Below are 20,798 nucleotides of genomic sequence, written 5' to 3'. Positions count from 1 at the left end.
CGCCTTTAACCTCATTTCGTGACGCAGGTGACGACCCTATTATTATTGGAGTTTAAACGTAAGGAGCGTTTGTCTTCTCAAACTGCGATACAAAATTTCGTGCAACATCATATATATAGTAAATCCTTTCTTGAAATATTTCGAACAATGATTTAGTCGATATTTAATTTATGATCGTTCTCATGTCCTGATAAAAATTCATAAATTATCGGACGCTCCGTTACTAAACGACTAGGACAATAACTTAGACTCGAATAAACAAAACTTCCCATATCTTCCTAAATAATTCGAGAGAATGATATAGCATTCGATCGAAATCCATGCAATGGGAATCTTTTGGTTGAAATTCGTCTTCAAACACTATGAACTTTTTTTTCTTCTTTGGCTCCGTTTGATATCAAAAGCCATATCAGAAAAAAATACTTTAAAAAAAAAAAAAATTGGTTAATAAAATATTTGAATGACCATTTAAATGCTTAAAAAGCACTTTTTAAAGTCAAAATTAGAGCTTTCAAAAGCCAAAAATTCTAGTTTAAAAAACATTTTTTTAAAAAAAATATATATTTACAAAATCTAAATGGTATCGTTTAACATTTTTTCTGATTTGACTTGTATAGATGGGCCGAAAGAGTCTAGGCAATGAATGGCCCAAGTCGGGCTGCTGAAAATTTCAAAGTAGAGAATGTGATTGGGCCGAAGCGCTACTAATAGTTTTAGGCCTTTTTGGGCCCAATAGAAAGTCCATTTTCCTTCTTTCTGAGGAGGGTGATGTGTCACATCATTTGTTTATTTTATTTTATATATTCTTTCAGAAAGCAATTATTATTCCCAATTTATTTAGCATTTTTTTTAGAAAACAATTTATTTACTATTTTAAAATTTCAAAAGTGAATTTATTTAATGATAAGCATTAAATGTGGCCCATCTCGTTCAGCACAGATGGCGTTAGCGAGTCAGTGTACTGTTGCCCCAAAAACATGTCGGCAGCCCATTCACTGAGCTCCTTTAATAAGTAATTTAATAAAAGAATATTATAAGTGAAAAATTTTAAATTATATTTTTTGTATAAGAGTTTACAAAAATAGTTTTAATTTTTTCTAAAAGATTATTCTTCAATTATAAGTTTTAAAAAAGATTTGCACTTTTTTATGTTGTAAAAATAAAACAGTGAATCAAACAGAAACTATATATTTTTAGTTTTTTTTATTATTTTAACTATAAAATCGTTTTTAGATAGTTGTAACTGTAGATTTTTATAATAAAATTGTTGTTTGTTTTTATTTAAAAAAATTATAAAAAATTTTAAAAGTATTAATCGAAACGAAACCTATAATTAAAAAAAATACTTTTCGAGAATGCATTTTTTTACCTTCAGCTCTTGTATAATAAAAGATCATTATTTCGAGGAGGAAAAAAATGATGATGTAGCTTTCAAGTGATAATTTCGTGGGTTCATTATATAGCTTAACATCGGTAATCATTTGTTTATTATACTATTTGAGTTGATATTTATCTTTTATTATTAATTAAGTTTGAGTACCTTATAAAAATTGTTTGTTGGTGTCTTGGTCTATTTTTCAAATGCCCAAAAATACCTTATACATCCAAATTCTTTTTCAACTATTTTCTCCCATCTACCTCAAAAAAAAAAAAAAAAACTATTTTCTCTCATAGAATTTCTACCACAAATTTGACTATCTCAAAATCCACTATGTTATTTTTATGTCATTTTAACTTTTTCACCTTTCACATCTTCCACTTTTGATAAAAAAAAAATATGATGTTTGTTCGTTACACACGCAATGCGTGTGCCTCTACTACTAGTGTGACTAATGCTTACGAACTATTTATTTTAAAATAATGAACCGGGATACAAACAATTATTTGGATTTTTTTAAATATAAATGAGAACATTGAATTTCAAATAATAATTGTGATAGGATGTGCAAAAAATATTGGTATAGAGTTTTTTTTAGAGTAAAAAATGGTATATATATATATATATTAACATGAGAACCCGCAACCGCTATCTTTCAGTGCGTTCTGGATAAATTTTCGGACTAACGCAATAGCCTGCAAATTACGTTAGTCAGGTAAACCACATTGGGCAAACCCTGTGCGACAGACTAATCCAAAAAGGTATTGGTAGGAGGAATCGAACCTCTGACATCTGACCAAAAATTCACCTACTCCACCAACTTAAACACCCCTTGGGGTTGGTATATATATATTTGTTTGTGATGGTGGTGATTGGTGAATGTGATAAATGACTGATAAGTGATTGCATATGTTTTACTTAATTTAATTATGTCCTTTTTCCACATTATTTAAGAGAATTAAAGGGGTTATTAGAAGTTTAGGGTCGAATATTTAAGATGATGATTAAAAATCCGTGACTAAATCTACATTATTTAAGAGAATTAAAGGGGTTATTAGAAGTTTAGGGTCGAATATTTAAGATAACGATTAAAAATTCGTGACTAAATGAGCTAGTATTTATGCAGCCTACATTGTTATTTTCCCCTCAAATGAATGCAAGGACATTGATTGTGTCCTTGATAATGTTTTAGTTAATTGCATGATTTTAATTTATGAGAATTTCATGTTCTTATCTTAATTGCGTAGAGATGGCGATTGATGAAAAAATTTCATCATACTTGTTCATTGTCTTAATAATACAGGGTGTGAATCTATCAATATACGTAAAATCCATTGAAAAAATAGTGAATTTAGTGTAAAAAAAATGGATCTCACATTAATCGATAAATATCCACCTTTAAATGTTAGTTAAGACTTAAGAACATTCTTTTAAATGTAGAATTTAATTTATTTGGATGGTGGCAGTGATAGGTTATTGTTTTTTTTTTTTTTGACTAAGGGTTGGGGGTTAGTGGGCATAGAACTCCAAGACCTCTCCAAATTGTGGGAGAGGTGATGCCATATTGTCATTTGACCAAGAGGTCATTGGCATAGGTTATTGTTTCTTATTTAAATAATTTATGACATTTATTATTATTTATGATATCCAATAAATTTTCAGAAGACTGTGATTAAAAAAAAATGAGCATGAGATGACCACATGTCTATATTAATAGTAAAAAAAATAATATTTTTTTCATGAATTTGACCGACGTTAGAGATTTCATGTCAAAAAAAAATAAAAATAAATGAGCTACACTTGTGTGATAGCCGATAGGTACGTTGTTTTGCCTATTTCTCTTAAGCTGATAAGCGCATATCTGAAGTTTTCAAATCTATTCCGATTATGACGATAGTTTTGATTTATCCTATTTCGACATATTCTGATATTATGATTCAAAATCTAAATTTCAAATCCTTCAATTTAACTATTTATTTAGTAAATCAAATTATTTCATCCGTAGACAGTTGTAGTCAATCAATGTCAATTAAAGCTATTATCAAAATCACCCCATGAATTATATCACAGCAATTAAATTAAAACTATTACTAATTATTACTTGTGAAGTGTCTCAAAGTAAAAAATTTTTGGCATACAATCTCGAGTTTATTTGTTAAACAAACCACCCCCACCACCCCAAAAAAAAAAAAAAAAGGCCAAAAATGTTCAAATTTTGTCAAAATCATTTTGTTTTAAGTTTTATATCGTTTTTCCATAAAAAAAAACATTTTTAATTTGGGGGTTAATATTAAAAAATGTGAAGTAAATTGATGATAATGGGTGGATGTTGAATCCGAGACAAAGGGTCCAACTCCAACCCAACTGTGAGCACTAAGTAAGCATTCCCTCAAAATCCTCCGTCGGTGTTTTTAATAAAAATCCGAACTTTAATTCTCTCCCAATCATTGTGCGCAACAACTACTGATACTTCTTCATGCGCTGCACATTCTAGCTTGATTCTCTCTGTAATCTCTCCGCAGCCACTCAAAAGAGAGGACATATTCCCACTTTTGTTGGTGTGGAAAGACTAAAGTGAGTGTGCTTTTATGCTACGTGGCCGATCTTCTCTTTCGTTTCCTGTCTTGTTGTTTCCAGTGAATGATGGATGAGCTCGAAACGATTGCTGGGAATTTAATTTCTTTATAGCTTTGTTTTTATTTTCTGTGGGTGAAACTTATCAAGAACCCATTTTGCCAGGCTTTTTCCATCAGATTTGAACTTTTTTTGGTTGATTTTTGGCGAATGAAGAATACCCTTCTGCATTTATGGATATTGATGTATATCAGCTGTTGTCTGTGTTCTGTACTTGTAAAGACCTGGGATCAGTTTAATATTAACATTGTATTGTTGTATGGCACAGATCTCATCAGTGTAGTTAGTTGCTGAAGTGGTGAGGAAAAAAGTGTTAGATGCAATGTTTTTATCCGTAACTAGTTACAGGTTATCTCCAATTCTTTGAGGTTTTGGGCATTGAGTTCAAAAGCTACACTATTCAGCTTTGGATCCTTTTTCCAGTATATGTTATTATACAGTGCTATTTCTTGTTTTAAATGGACCAAAAGCTTATCAAACGAATGGAGGAGGATAATCTCTTTTATTGGGTCATAGTTATATATTTTCGTCACCCTATCAATTTGTGCTTTGTATTCTGCGTTCTGAATTTGTGCTGCTAACTGCCAACTGACATTGTTTATCCAATAGGGAGAATCATATGGCTTCGAAGATTCACTCACCAGGCAGTAGAAGAAGAAGTCCAGTGTCCATATTTGTTGTGATAGGTCTTTGTTGCATCTTTTATTTTCTGGGATCGTGGCAGAGTGGTTTTGGAAAGGGGAACAATTTTGCAAAAGAGATAAATAAACAGAAAACAAACTGCAATATAGTTCCATCTTTAAACTCTGAAAGCCACCATTCTCTAAACTTCGAAAGCCAACATAAATTTGTGGAAGTAGTTGGGTCTACTAAATCCAAATACAAAGTTTTCGAGCCTTGTGATGTTCGATACACTGATTATACTCCTTGCCAAGAGCAGGAGCGAGCCATGAAATTTCCTAGAGATGACATGATATACAGAGAACGGCATTGCCCACCACAAGAAGAGAAATTACGCTGCTTGATTCCAGCTCCAATTGGCTATACTACTCCTTTTCCATGGCCAAAGAGTCGTGACTATGTTTACTATTCGAACGTCCCGTTTAAAAGTTTGACGGTTGAGAAGGCCAATCAGAATTGGGTGCAATATGAGAAGAGTGGTGTCTTCAAATTTCCTGGTGGTGGGACGATGTTCCCACAAGGGGCAGATGCTTATATTGATGAACTTGCATCGGTGATTCCGATTGCTGATGGGTCGATTCGAACAGCATTAGATACTGGTTGTGGAGTATGTTCTTTATTTCCCTTCCCTCTTTTGGTTTCTGCTGATGCATTTGTTTCACTTTATCCAGTACAACGTTGCTTATATATTTGTTTTGAGATGATGCTGGATTATTGCTTGACTTCTCAGTTTAAACTTTGTAGAAGGCACATTAGCAGTTTGCTTTTGTACCGATTGTATGTACCTAACAATGTTTTTTTTTCTTCTTATAATGACTTGAACAGGCAATCAGGTGGAGCATTCCTGTACCTTCTTTATTATTCCAAACTTTTGATTTATCAGCAAATCATAAGTGTTAAAACTGATGACACACGTATCTTTTGGTTAGAGTTGGTCCAATTTCCAGTCTGTTAAAAAATTGTTATAACTGGAGTTAACTCTTGATTTATAGACGTATGAAACACACATCTTTCAGCAGCTTGCTAACTGTTTCTCGTGTTGAATTAACTACATATTTTATTAAAACAAACTGAGGAACATATTTTAAAATAAATTATGATAGCTTACGGGACCCAAAGATTATCATAAGCTATGGGAATTATGTGATACTTTGAAGAAGCCCTTTAAGTAGAACAGACCTTCCAGCCATAATGTACTCTGACAATTATTTTTATTTTTTTGGTGAAATCTGAATAGTTAGTTTTTGAAAAAATTACATTAATTGCAAGTTGCAACCAGGTTGCCAGTTGGGGTGCTTACATGCTTAAGAGAAAAGTGCTCGCAGTGTCATTTGCACCAAGGGATAACCATGAGGCACAGGTGCAATTTGCATTGGAGCGAGGCGTGCCTGCTGTCATTGGGGTTCTTGGATCAATAAAACTTCCATACCCCTCCAGGGCATTTGATATGGTGCAGTGTTCCAGGTGCTTGATACCATGGACTTCTAATGGTACTTAGCTCTATAAATCTTCACATCTGTTATCATCTCACCCTTAATGTCGATTCTGGTAGACAATAATATGTTCAAAATATAAGAAGTCAATTTATCAAATATTTCAATTATCATTTACATAAAAAAATTTAGGAATTGCGATCTTCAATATGTCAATGGTTTACAACTTTACATATTATAAGCTTTTGTATTCTATTTTTAGTAATAAGGAAGCATTTCATGTTTACTTAACTCAATATCCCATACGATTCAAGCGTGAGGATATACTTTTGATTTAAGTTTATTTTGATCTTTTAGTAGTTTATAGTTAGGAGGTTTCTTTGTATTTATAAGTGATTGCACTGGAACGAAGGATTAAACAAAATTTTCGTAAAAGAATAGTGCTAAAACATTGTGTGGTTCTCTTTAACGAGCCTGGAATTGTCTAAGAAGTCCGAGGATCTCTCATAATGAGCCTCGAATCCAATTATCAAAAATAGATCGAAAAGGCCAAAAAATCTCACTGGGGTAAGAAGTATGGATCTCAAAGATTATCCAATTGATTGTCCCATAACACCATCCATAACGCAAGGTTGTAAAATTGACTCATAGCCATACAGTCATTTCATGCTTGCACCTTGGTAGAAATTCAGGTATTCCAATTGATAGAGAGGAGTTTATAAGGAAATTTGTCGATGAAAGGAAGATTGTGGGAAATAGAATTGAGCTCTCTCAAATAGACAAACACATCTATCAATTAACTTGGTTAGCCCTCTAGAGTGTTTTGAGCAAAGTCTACTTCCTCCTTTTCCTTTGGAAGATCACCATCCTAAAATGAAGTTTCCGAGATTTAGCAAAATTACGATTGACGTTGAAAAATAGGGAACAAGGCTGTTTACTAAAGAAGGCTGAGAGCATCTGGAAATATCCTCCAGAGAACTTAACTCCATAAGAAGAGCCATTTTGTTGAAACTGGGGATAAGCTTTGAATAATGTTCTAAATTATCTTTGAGAAGTTTATGATAATTTGCATTCTTGTTGGTAAAAAATAGGGGCTGTTATGAAACTCAAGTAATATGAACGAACTTTCAATCTTTTATGTGTTTTGTTTCTCAACTGATTGTGGTGAAGTGACAAGACTAATGATTGCATGCATATAGTTATTTTCACCAATCTTTATTTTTTTTCTTGTGATTAGTTTATATCTTTTCTTAATTTTATTCGTGCACATGTGTGATCTGAACTGATTATGGTGAACTGGAAAGATAATGACAGCATGCAAAATTATGCAGTGATTCACTTAGATAAGTAAATGTCTGTGGCCGAGAACTTAGTATAATGAATCACTTATGTGTTGAGCAAATGTATGCGGCCAAGAGATTGGTCTGCCTTAACTATGTCACACGATTTGTGTTTAAATTATAATATTGTCCTCTATACTGTTTTTGTAACCTTCTAAAGTTGAAAACACTAAATACAGTTCAATATCTCCATATTTTTACCTTATAACCTTGGATATAAGACTCCACTTTACAATGTCCAATCACGTATGACACAAACAAATTTCACCATCTAGTGCATCTACCAGTTAAAAGTTCTTATTTTTCCATATGCAGATGGCAAGTATTTAATGGAAGTGGATCGAGTACTTAGACCCGGCGGATTCTGGGTGTTATCTGGTCCTCCCATCAATTGGAAAACATACCATCTTACATGGAAAAGATCTAAAGAAGATCTGCAGGCAGAACAATCAACAATTGAAGAGTTGGCTGAACTCCTTTGCTGGGAGAAAAAGTACGAGAAAGGGGACATAGCAATCTGGAGGAAAAAAGTAAATGCTATGTCTTGTAGAAGGAAATCTGTCAATTATTGTCAATCTTCAGACAGTGATGATGTGTGGTAAGTTAATGGCCCCTCTCTGTAATTTTTTATTTTTCGATCATGCTAAGTAAATGGTCCTAAATAACAAATACTCAATCTCATGAACGTTGTGCATGATACACCTAGTTTGCAACGTCTGTTAGTTTCCTTTAGCCTTTACCATTCCGACATTGAAAAAATCACGTACTAGCATGTTTGTTGCCAAAGTTTCACAAGAAAATGCATGATCTGATGGACCGCAAAAAATAGACTTCGACGACATTTTCGTTTTCATTGGCAGATTGGTTTATAGATTTTGTGGTTTAAACCCGTATCAATTGGGGTTTAATGGTGGCAAATAAGAGCTTGTATTATTTAAATATAAATAATTTTATTTTGAGGATTCACTTAATTGTTTTCCAATTCTAATGTGTGAGATTGAACTTGTTTTACCTATCCCCACCTAAATGTGCATATGAAAATTTTAGAGATGGTTTAGGGGCATCATTTATCATTTTTGACCGAAATATCAGTTCATTTGAACTTTTTACGGAAAATTTCAACCTACCCCATGGGTATTACCCCATGGGACAGGTGTATGTATTTTATTTGTTCAAATCATGTGGGCCCCATATAATTCAATGGGACCCACATGATTTGAACCAACCAGTTATTGCCACCTACCCTATGGGGTAATACCCATGGGGTAGGATCTAACCTACCCTTCTTTACGATCATTATACAACATTACAAATAACAAATTCAAGGAATATTAATAAACATGGAGACACTGACACACTTGTCAAGAGGAGTCGTCCTTAATTTCTTTATATATGTTGAAACCATTTTTCCTCCAAAGATAATTAGCCTCAATAGTAATTTCCATGATGTCTTTGAAGGTACAAGACAATGGAAACATGTGTAACTCCCTTCCCTGAGGTCAAAAGAGCCAACCAAGTAGCTGGAGGGGAGTTGAAGCGGTTTCCAGCCAGGCTTTTCGATGTCCCACCTCGAGTAGCAAATGGCGATGTTCCCGGAGTCACACCCGAAGAGTATACAGAGGATAACAAGCTTTGGGAAAAACATGTCAAGGAGTACAAAAGGATTAATAGGTTACTTGGCACCACAAGATATCGGAACATCATGGATATGAATGCAGGCCTCGGAGGTTTTGCAGCAGCATTGGAATCACCAAAACTATGGGTGATGAACGTTGTGCCTATTATTGCCCAGAATACTTTAGGTGTCATATACGAGCGTGGCTTGATTGGCATATATCATGATTGGTACATTGTCTACCGTCCCACATTCAACAAATGGATCTTAACTTGCATATCCAATCAGTAAATGTTTTGGAAATTCCTAGATTTAGAGCTAAGTTGTGTTTTTCTTGATTATTTCAGGTGTGAAGGGTTCTCCACTTACCCAAGAACCTACGATCTCATCCATGCTAATGGCGTATTCAAGTTATATCGTGACAAGTAAGCAACAATTACTTGATCCAACTTCTTGACTATGCACGTCTGACTTTCTTGTTTAGAAGTTTGTTGTCTGAAATTTTTTCTACCGGATCTTGTAGATCTTTGATATTTAATTTTGAGCCTCCACCTTTATGGTCTCCAGTGTATACAGAAGTGAGATAGCATGCTAAATATCGAACTATTGTTGGTTCACTTCTTGTAAGCTTGAGTTTCTATGGCATTCTAACGATATCCTATATCAAAATCAGGCTAGCAAAACATTTATCTTACGTTAAAGGTGTAAAACTAACAAATCTTAACCTTATTGATGAAAGGTTGACATTTACTGCACAGTATTACATAAAATGGTGAAATTTTATGTTCGCCAAAATAAAGAAATCGCTGAATTGGGATCTCTGTCTTCCTTTTAACATCTGTTTCTTTCTTGCTCAAGTTTTTTTTTTATTGGCGAAGCAGGTGTGATTTCGAAGACATTCTCCTGGAAATGGATCGAATTCTGCGGCCCGAAGGATCGGTAATTTTTCGAGATGGGGTTGAAGAATTGAATGCTGTGAGCAAAATAACCCGAGGAATGAGATGGGAAACGAAAATGATGGATCACGAGGAGGGCCCTTTGGTGCCCGAGAAAATACTGGTTGCAGTAAAAACATATTGGGTCGCTGCCGCCAATTCGACAGCTACCGATGAATGAAGTGATATCATCAATGAAAGATGTATTGTGTTATATGGAATTCTTTCTTATTTATTCAACTTGATGATGCTACATTACTTTAGCTTTGATCAGTGAGTAATTGTACCTAATTTTATTCGATTTGTCGATGTATAACGGAAAAATAAATGAAAAATAAACATTTGTGCTCTTCAAAGGCTCTCATTGATTTTGTGTTTACGCTCATTTGCACTGCTAGAATGTAACTCATCTGCTAATATTTTCCTCGGATAGTGCAAAAACAGATTTAAGTTCTACCACCCTGCAACGTTTAGTGCATACATTTTTGTCTAGAAAGATAAATTGCAAACCAAACAACTTATAAATAAGTAGCAGAAAGATGGCATATATAAATTCTTGGGATACTGATAGACTTCAAAGCCCTGTAAATCAATTATTCTTGGCGGAATAAGTCCTTGTGAAATGCACATTATTTTTTCAATCAGGGAAAATATAAATTATCTAATGCGCAGTTTCAGAAGGGAAAAGCTCATATCATACGTGTGGCACATGTAAGTGGACCATTCGGGTCTTAATTTCTTCATGGTTTTTATTGTTGTCATTAAAATAAATAGAAGGAAATATAGAAGGAAAACAAACAAATTAAATAAATCAAAATTCAGTAAGTAGTAATACGTGGTAGTCGTCTGAATTTTGACTGAAGTTGAGGGTGATGATATCTGTTCAAATTTAAAAAATGGAGGGAACCAAATCGATTTCTAGGTTGAAGATTAACAAAAGATATAAAGAACTAAAAAAACTACGAAGATTGGCTGAACTTATTGAAGGATCACATGAACCGTAGCGAGTCACAATATTCTTACACAAGATTGTAGTACCTCTAAACCATTTATCCACATGCACATTTATGCATGAAGGTGGACTTTAATTCAAGGATTGATTTAGACAATAAGAAATCTCTAGTAATCTGTTCCACGCATTATATACATGAAGGATATTTGTACCAAGCCTACGATCTCTATTCAAGGTCGCGTTTGGCTAACAAAATCACTAAAATCAGAAGGCTCATCTTCATACATAATAGCAACTTCAAGTCGATATCAATCTCTGCACTGAAATTTGATCATCTGCTTCAACTCAGATGATTTAATGAAGATGTTCTCTTCCAAATCACACCTAGCATTCAACAAAACAACTGAGTTATTAATGAAAAAAATATTGAGGTGTTCGCATTTTACATCAGTCTGTTTACCAGGAGGCTAGGATTGATGATTTGTTATTCCTTCTTTCCAACCTCTTTGGCTAGCCCTCAGCACCCACTTAGCAGTCAACTGTTTCTGTGCTAATAAAGCTGCTTCAGCCTTTTCTCTTGCCTCTTCACACGTTTCCATTCCAGAATTGCACTTGTCTGCCTCTTTCTGGTATTGAGATGTCATTTTCTTAGCCTCGAGAAGTGCCATATCTGCATGCTGATGCTTTCTTAAAGTTTCCGCTTCCCGCAGCTTCAATTCCTCAGACAGTAGCTCCACGAAGTTCTTCTGTGTGTCCTTACTTACTTCTGGATCATGCTTGGAGCAATCTGTAAGACTCAAAGTGAAAAATAAAGTAAGGCGTTTAAGATAAAGAATTCAACATAGAAGTTCCAAAATTCAAGAAACTAAAGCAAACGATACCATTTTATGGAATAATTAAAACCACCTTATGATAGATGAGGGGTTTGGCAAGACACCTCTATACCTTTACAGGATGGTACTCAAAATTAAGGTTTTGGGGGGGGGGGGGGGGGGGGGACGCGTCTTCGGTGCAAACGAGAAAATACAGGTAAACAAGCCAAAAGATTGTTCACAATCTATTCAAGACTCCAGACTACTCATACAAAAAACAGCTAAACACAAATTAAAATCTAGGGCAAGCCAATTTAACCACAGGACCTTTGAAGTATTGTGAACCAAAATCTAACTCCAACGCATGATTATTTAGCAGAATTACTAGCATTTGGTGATGAAACAGCAATTAAAATTTTCCTTTCTGTAAATGTAAGAATCTTAGTTTCCAAGGACAGTAGAAAGTTACGAATCCATCAAAAGATAAGCCTGAGTTTCTGAAAAGCAACCCAACTTACTTTCAGTAATCAATAACTGATTGCTCTCATCCAATGACTCATTATTTAGTAAACATGGGCTCGGCCATTGTCCATTCTGTTCTAACTTATGATATCCTCATAACTGATCGGTGATATCCTCTTTTGCTGTTATATGTAGATGATATGACCATCACAAAAGATGATGTGGATGAAGGATCTTGGTCATTAGAGTTTTTTCCTCAGGGTGGAAGTCTCTTTTAATTTATTTAATTTAATCCATATATTTTTACTTAGCTTACATTATAAATACGTAATACGTTTAACTTGGATTGAACAAAAAAATTTGATCTTCAATGTCTGCACTCCCTTTCAGCTTTCTTTCTTTCGAAAAACATTTCAAATCCAGAAACTCTTTCTCAATCTTTCCCCTTAGCTGCCTAAATATGGAGGAATATTTCCATAATTGAGGTGGTCCCAATTCCCAAAGATCTTATAACTCTCAAATTCCTAACAAAGAAGGGAAAAATGTAAACTTTCTTTCTTGGGAAGGAAAGCTTTGGATAGTTCACCAATAACCATCCATTATAAGATTTGAAGTCCAGAACTCAGATCCAGAGCAAGAGCCTCGAGATTTTTTATGCCTAATTTATTTCCGGGAAAAGAGATTTCGAACTTTATTTTTATCTTGAAGTTTATTGGTCTCTCTTTTCCCTCGCCATACGTTCAGCGGATTCGAATTCCATTCAAAATGAGCTCAAGTTTCGGAAACTCAGATCGAGCTCCAACACTGAATTAGGCTCATAAATCTCTCTCTGCTTCCTTTCTTTCTCCAGTTTCGACATTATTTAGTCCAAACAACAAGTCTTTCGTTAAATGCACACAATTAAATCACCACAGCAAAAAGCTATTCTTCCAAATAATTACTGGAACAAAACATAACAAAAAATGCATTCATATCCCAAAAAATCAGTTGAAATCAAATCTACACGAAAGCTGTTACCTTCGGGAACGGAGAGCAGCTGCATAGAATCAACGCAGTCACAGTCGCAGGAAGGGCAGGAGGAGGAAGACGATCGGCTGAATGCGGCGAGGCCTTCCACTAAATGCCAATACAGAGGTGGGCCAACAATGTACGCTGCCAAACACAATGCCATGGCTCCAACAACTGCCTTCAAAACCCCACTCCTCACCGCCATTTTCAACGATAACAAAATACCCTTTCTCCCTCAAAGCGGTTACCAGTGAGTGAGTGAGTGAGTGTATACTGGTGTGTAGAGGTGTAGTGAAGTTGCTGAAACTTCATCTTTTTGGCTCTTTAATTAATTTAATTTAATTTCTTCTTGAAAAATGATAATTGGATATTATTTATGGGCTTGATTGGCTTCGTTTTGTGTGGGCCTTTGAGAATTTCTAGAATTTATCTTGGGAAAAATTATTCTTTGAAAAGATTAAAAAATATACATATTTTTTCTTCGTCTTGTGCGAACAAAATAAAATGTTATCGTAGTATATATTTTGTCAATAAATCATTTCTTAAATTTATTTTAAGATAGAGTTTGGTCAAAAGTAATGATGTAGCTATTTAGCATAAATTAATGATTATGTCGGAAGATGTGAAAACTAATAAAATGAGAGAACATATAGGGCAAAAAACAATAAAAATATATAAATAACTTTAATTTTTCGATTAAATTTTTGAGTGGAGTTCTAAGATGGGTATGAATTTTTGCATTGTAGCTGCGAATTCGGTGTTTACATGAGTGCATAGATGTTATAGCCTTATAGCCTATAGGTGTGCTTTTAAATAAAAGAGCTCCTCTAGTTGGATGTAAATGAATTATCATTATATATTTTTGACATACCTCTTTATAAAGGATAACAAAATTTCCGACTAATACTTTCTAAAGCATTTCACAGGTGTTAAAGAAAAACATCATTTTTCCCCCAAAAACTTCATGCAATCGAAACAGCACATTAACATACTGTTACTTTCATCCATTAAAAAAATTGGGCACAAATATTTCCTTGAACTAGAATCACGAAGACATCTTCACATACAGAATGCCCCACGAGTAAATATTCAATATTCATTAGGCGAATTTTGGGACTTCCACACATTTGCACATAATCTTAAAGACGTTTCCCGACTTCTTACCTACTGTAAGAATGTTTACAATCTCTCCATTAAAATGACCTATCAATGGCATTCCTTTCTTCTTCTTTAACTAACAGCACAGCTTCTGAAACACCATCCGGGGAATAGTAAGTTCCTCCAGGTTCTCGTTTTGGTTCTTACAGAGATGGTAGCAGCTGGAAATTGCTACTTCTCAGTTTACACATATCATCCCATATAGAAAATGACAGATGATTGCCGGTTTCCAAAGAGAACCTCAGATCATCCCCGGCCGATATTCAGCTAGTGGGATCAAGTTTCAACATTGATCTGGTCAACAAGTTCTGCCGACCGCCATCAATCCATGGGAGAAAACTGATCACTGATTTTATTTCAATTCAGTTAACTCGATTCAATTTACAGAGGGAAATACACAATTGTTTTTTCATTAAAACTGCAAGAAGAAACAACCTTTTTTTGCTTGGCATAACCACAAGTACTTGCATAATACAGAAATTGAATTCAAGAAATATCATGATTCTATTATCAACTTTCAAATTGCAAGTGGACAAAGACAGTTATATATGTTCCCATGTGGAAAAGGATGAACTTTTGCATGCATATGCAGAGAACAAAAAACAAACAGAATAAGTGAAACCAGAGAAATCACACAAAAGCACCAATCAAACAAGTTACCAAATAAATACATCATTTTACTAATGGACATTACCTCAGCAGATATTCCAGCATATTTGTGGCTTCCATTTGTAACAGTCATCATCTCCTGTCATCAACAAAAATTAGTTGTAGGTTCTTGTTTAGTTGTTTGTTCTAAAAAAGTGCAAAGCATGGACAAGTACAAAAGCTTAGAATGGTAATTAAGGGAGTGTTTGCAATCACTAAAAATTATTGGTTTTTGTCTCGAAAGGCAGTTTTGTGTTTCTTAAATCAAATTCTGTGTTAGCTTCCGTTTGATTTAACTGAAATCCAGCTGGCGAGATACTGATTATGCATAAAAAGTTGGAATTAGATCACTTATTTATCAAACACTTGCACATTTATGATTTTCAGCTTTTCAATTTTTTTCTCAAACTATACCCACTTCTGATTTTTCTCCACTTTTTCATAGCCAATAAATTTAATCACTTACACCAAAGCAAAATATCTGGCAAACACTCCCCAAATTCTATTAGTTGAATATTTACTCAGACACACCACATGTAACGCTGTTACAGTTCCAAATTTTCATTCTTCTAGCAAGTAAAATTATTAGGAAAGAACTATCACGCATCTGCAAAGAGAACAGTTTCTAAAGGCTCAGAATAAAAATTTGTCCAACCACGGAAATTTGAGCAAATACTAACAAAGATCTTGAGCAATGCTGCCTGTGACCTATCTAACAGGTGGTAACTCGAATTAAAGTACAGTTTAGCAACCAAATGAGAAAACGTACAAAACCATTTAAAAACACCAAACTCAATCCAGACAAACCTGATGGATTCCTGCATGAATTGCAGCAATGGGTCCAATAACCAAATGAGGAAACGGTGACTGAAAACAAATAAAAAAGGATTTTTTAGACCATAAACATAAAACTTGAAGAAAATATAGGCGAACGCTCAGCTTCCCCATGATGGATAGCAGCGCACAGCCTCGAAATAGTCAATAGTACGTTACAACCCTATTACATACCATTTATACTACGTTTCAATGTGACACTCCTAAAATAACTCAAATATAACATTTGATGATGAAAAATTACACCCATGCATTTATACTTTGAACAAAGATTTATTATAACTAGAATTAAAATTCAATGCATATATATGCTTGGTACTAGTTTGAAAAAATTGGACCTCAGAGCGATTAATTATGCCAACGGATTAAAAACATATAAACGAAACTAAGATATCTGATAACGATAGAAGATCCCTATTACTTTTTGGCACTGGTTAACGATAAACATGTCCAACGATCCCTATTACTTTTTGACATTGGTTAACGATAACCATGTCCAACATAACAATCAACTGTACAATTGGTATATCAAATACATAATTTATTATCTTCTATCTTCTTTGTGCCTGCTACCTGGACACTGACGCCATCTCTTGATTTGCATGATCTAACCATTGCAAACAGTTTACCCTAGTCTTATAACAGAAACATCCACATGCTTGTGTAATTTTTAGCGGTTACTGAAACATATATGAAATTTGAAAATGCAACTTGAAATAAATAAACCCCATACAAGTAAAACTATAAATTGCTAAAATTCATATGAACACATGAATACAAACTTTAACTTCTATATGGATAATCATTCTGAGAGCAACAAGTTGCGACCGTAGCATATCATCATTTTTCAAATCATACGAAAATTACAGTAGTAGATGTGGGTCAAATGTGGTCTCGTATAAACGGCGCTGTTCCATACTAAATTCCATACAGTTCACTAGTGCGAGTGGTATGCAAACACGGGCTTCTATCACATACGAAAAGAATATATCAAGATAATAGCAGCGATCATATTCATGCCACATAATAAATGTGATTCCGACCTTAGGGATTATGAATCCCAAGTTATTGAGCATCTTAACTGCTTTTCCTTGATAAGATCACAGTGAGAAACTTAGAAACTCAATGTCGCTTCAAAGTAGAACGATTGTGCAGCTCCAACAGCTGTTCAAGGGATACCAAAGACCACCTATCCTCGTTTTGTGCAAATACTTTTTGGTTAAGGGAGTCTACTATTATGCTTATGTTACCAAAGCCGTATATCTGGTGTCCATCCTGGGTTCTTCCAGGTTTAGGTTTAAATAAGAGACCACTCTGCTGAGCATGAATTTCAATAACTTCCCTCAAATTCATCTCAACCCCACCACCCATACCATCTGCTTGAATACCATTGCCCATGCCAGTAGAGGTCTGCTGTTGAGCTTGTGCCGATGCTTTTTTCTGCGTCTCGAATTGTCTTTGTTCAAGCACCCTGAGATAACTTAAATTCTCTTTAAGACCCGGCTGCACCACCTCCATGCCTTCAACAGCCTGGTTCATCATGTCCAGACCAATATTAAGCCTAAACCGAACATGCTCATTCGCTTGAAGTTCGGGTGGAAGAAGTTCTTTCCAGCCAAGATACCATTTGGTTACTTCCTCAAAGTTTGGACTAGAACGTAACCAATGATACAAAACTTCCTGCCATTTATTGAAGAAGATATCCATCAGTTGTAGCATGTGATGGATAGGAATAGCAGCAGTCCATGTTCGTACCCAATAGAATTCATCAAGTTTCTGATTGGCAGGATTTATTTGTAACTCATGCATGATGACCAATAATTTTGGAATGATGTAACGAACCATCAGTTGCTCCCAACTAGCAGGATCAAACACTGTTTGCCAAGGGGACAATATGTAATAAGCAGACATATCACTAGGGTGCCAAGCATGAAGGACACTCGCCAACCTATTACGTATCGTGTGATAACAATTTTCTAACTTCTGTCCCAATAAAGGCAGCCATGGATGTATCCAAGAATGAATTGGGATGGTTTCTCTGCGTGGATCCCATGAGTCTACTGCGGCGAACAATTTTGGCATGACTATGCTATCGAGTATGATGCCTAGAATAGGAGGAGTTAAAACCTCTTCCCAAGACTCCAAAAACCTGAGCATGGGCTCTGGATCTCGTGCCTGCCAAGTATTGGTCCCAGATATTCGCACAGCAGGAAAAACAACTTCCATCAGCAATTGATTATAAGGTGACCTGGCATCGGAGACACTCAATGAATCTTTCCCTTGCAGTAATTTCTTCCACATGGATACCACCTCAACTTCATGTCTTGGATTTTGAAGCGGATCCCATCCCTGAAATACTCTAATAAACAAAGGAAGAGCGTATGAGCATGCAATGCATGATAAATTGCACAGCGTGTAATCATCAGAAAATCTAGTCTGCAAGTCCATAAATGATGTAGCAAGTGATTGTAGCGTCAGCAATCCATTTGTGCTCTGGTCACTTATTCGGTCCAGTACACTAACTATCTCTTCCATGTTTTCAAGTTGCTTCTTCTGACGATATGCCTCTTCCTGAAGTTTCACCTTTTCTTTCTGCAAAGCAACCACAGTCTCCCTCTCATTCCGCAGATCCCTATCCAACTTTTGCACATCTAGCTCAGCCAAATCAACCATCAATCTGATATTGTGTTGGAGTTCAGGCATTGGAACATCGTTTTCCCTGGCTTTCTCTTCCTCATTTATGTTCTCCAAATTGGTCAAAACTCGAACCTGTGGTCCTCTCATGTCAAAAACCTTCTGAAAAACTTCAAAACCCTGTTCTTGTTTGCTGGCCAGCAATTCTTCGGCAGTTATATAAACTTTCTTTTTCTGTGGAGCTCTTTTCGACCAAAGCTTCTCTTTTGGGCGACCCTCTGAAGGTTGACTTAATTGAGCCAGTGGTTTTTCATTCGATTGTGCTAATGCTGGACGACTAGCCTCATTATAGTCATTGAAACCCATCCCCATATTCTTAGGCCGCAGCTTGGCCTCGATGGGAGCTAAAATCCCCTGCTCGTTTTTACCGAGACCACCTCCTTTGTAACCCATCTTCTCCAGCAACTTCAACCCAATGCCCTTGGTATGCTTTTCAAAGGAACCAACACCAGAGGGCTCCAATTCTCTTCTCACAGCCTGAGAGGATTTCTTGGCCAGCACAGCCTTTTCCTTTTCCCTCTCTCGTCGCAGCTTGGCACCTTCCGTTATCTTCTTTCCAAATCCAGAGGGCAAAAAATCATCGTCTACATCCTTGTCAGCTTCAACATGTCCGGCAACATTGTTGACATTTTTGGAAGAGGAAGAACCAAATCCAAGACCCAAACCCATAGGTCGGGTATTATCCTCCTCAGTTGCTTGCATATCTTCCTTGGAATTCTGATCGATCTCCTGATTGGGTAAAACAGAGCCAGTAGAAACAAAACTGACTGGCCTCGTATAATCAGTCGTCTTGGATTTCCTATGTTTCTTTGAACCAGACACCTCGTAATCAGAATCACTATCACCAGAAGCAAATACACCATAAAGGATATCATCTTTTGTCTGAGCTCGTTTTTGTTTGCGCCTCCCAATAAATTCGCCACCAATCCACTGACCATCATCGTAGTCGTTATCCATACTAAAACGTTCCATTTCCTGATGCTCATCCATCTTAAAAAGTGGTCAGACTGTGTCCTGCAAAAGAAGGACCAAAAAGTGGATGGATGATTAAAAGTTTCAATCAATTACCTCGAGAGACTATATAATTTAGCATTCAGTTCAGACCAAACAGAAATCTAGAAAACAGAACTAACCACAATTATGAACCGCTCAAAATTTTCGTGAAAACTAAACAAACAGAACCCAAAAAAATTCAGCTATTTCTATCTGTAACCAAATTAAAAGAATTTTTAGGGGAAGACAGAAAGATTAAGTGATCAGACTACGAATTCATACACAATGTCTACATAATACATAATATCTTAAGCGAGAGATAACGAGTAAAGAATTTCCACATATATATTAACTAAACGCATCTAATTCGTTCCCGTAAAACATAGAATGTGGAAACTGGGATGAAGAAATAAAGAAATGAACAAAAAATTAATTATTTTCGAACGAAACAATTTCACGATATGCTAACGAAAACAGTTCACCTTCGTATACATATTACTCAGATTAGATTTTTCCAGTTTGTGATAATAAAAAAAACAAAGACAAAAACAAAAACAAAGCTATTCCATTACATGAACCTGCGGGTCTCCTTATGCAGGAAATTAACAACATATACAATTAAAACTCACCTCAAGGACGATATTTTAAGCTTCAATAACAAGTTGAACCGGAGAAAAAATCCGGCATTCAACAAAAATTTGTAGGAAGCGTCGATTCCTATCAATCGGGATTTCGTTCGTTTCTTGTGAGAACTGAAATCGATTTTAAAATCTAGCTAGGGCAATCGAAAAGAGAACAACCCTCACTTTATTTTCTTACGGGCTTGGTTGGGTAAAAAAAGACTTCTGGGCCACTGCCTTTGGCCCAAAAAATATGCAATTTGAAAATTGGCCCAACAAATAATCACATCGGACACATTTCTTATTCCACCTAATTTATGAAAATGAGTCCGATCGATTATCTCATGAATATGGTGAGACTGTGAGTGAGACCGTACTTGAAGGAGGAAATTCTTATGTAACAAAAACCTATAATATCTTTTCTGTTACCAATTGTTTTTCGCCACGTTTCTCACTTTAGTTGCATCAAATTTGATATTTAACCAAACCAATGAATTGTAATTTAATTATTATATAATTTAAAATATCTAAAATAAAATAAATTAATTTATAATCAACATTATTAATTTAATTCCTTCCCTTTAAATAAATAAGAACTAAA

General features: G+C 35.2%; 3 protein-coding genes across 4 annotated transcripts; 1 reads left to right on the top strand and 2 right to left on the bottom strand.

The window, feature by feature from the left end:
- Positions 1 to 3,726: 3,726 nt before the first annotated feature.
- LOC140873601 (probable methyltransferase PMT14) lies at positions 3,727 to 10,377 on the top strand. Its single transcript, XM_073276782.1, has 7 exons — positions 3,727 to 3,952; positions 4,622 to 5,300; positions 5,973 to 6,183; positions 7,782 to 8,064; positions 8,925 to 9,311; positions 9,429 to 9,506; positions 9,963 to 10,377. The coding sequence occupies exons 2-7, from the start codon at positions 4,632 to 4,634 to the stop codon at positions 10,195 to 10,197; spliced, it is 1,863 nt and encodes a 620-aa protein (XP_073132883.1). The 5' UTR covers positions 3,727 to 3,952; positions 4,622 to 4,631; the 3' UTR covers positions 10,198 to 10,377.
- Positions 10,378 to 10,993: 616 nt separating this feature from the next.
- Positions 10,994 to 13,553, bottom strand: LOC140873794 (uncharacterized). The gene is made up of 3 exons (XM_073277049.1): positions 13,260 to 13,553; positions 11,429 to 11,755; positions 10,994 to 11,352 (listed from the first exon to the last, which is right to left on the bottom strand). The coding sequence occupies exons 1-2, from the start codon at positions 13,453 to 13,455 to the stop codon at positions 11,436 to 11,438; spliced, it is 516 nt and encodes a 171-aa protein (XP_073133150.1). The 5' UTR covers positions 13,456 to 13,553; the 3' UTR covers positions 10,994 to 11,352; positions 11,429 to 11,435.
- Positions 13,554 to 14,257: 704 nt separating this feature from the next.
- On the bottom strand, positions 14,258 to 20,361 carry LOC140873673 (septin and tuftelin-interacting protein 1 homolog 1). Of its 2 annotated transcripts, none has more exons than XM_073276881.1 (5): positions 20,207 to 20,361; positions 16,934 to 19,598; positions 15,864 to 15,923; positions 15,103 to 15,156; positions 14,258 to 14,754 (listed from the first exon to the last, which is right to left on the bottom strand). In XM_073276881.1, exon 2 carries the CDS (start codon positions 19,572 to 19,574, stop codon positions 17,013 to 17,015), a length of 2,562 nt encoding a protein of 853 aa, XP_073132982.1. In that variant the 5' UTR covers positions 19,575 to 19,598; positions 20,207 to 20,361; the 3' UTR covers positions 14,258 to 14,754; positions 15,103 to 15,156; positions 15,864 to 15,923; positions 16,934 to 17,012. The 2 variants fall into 2 exon arrangements, with proteins under 2 accessions (XP_073132982.1, XP_073132983.1); XM_073276882.1 differs by having other exon boundaries at positions 14,258 to 14,747.
- Positions 20,362 to 20,798: the final 437 nt, after the last annotated feature.

Source organism: Henckelia pumila, unplaced genomic scaffold (genome assembly GCF_033568475.1).
Source record: "Henckelia pumila isolate YLH828 unplaced genomic scaffold, ASM3356847v2 CTG_80:::fragment_1, whole genome shotgun sequence".
Classification (NCBI taxonomy): domain Eukaryota; kingdom Viridiplantae; phylum Streptophyta; class Magnoliopsida; order Lamiales; family Gesneriaceae; genus Henckelia; species Henckelia pumila.
This window is presented reverse-complemented; position numbering and strand designations above follow the sequence as displayed.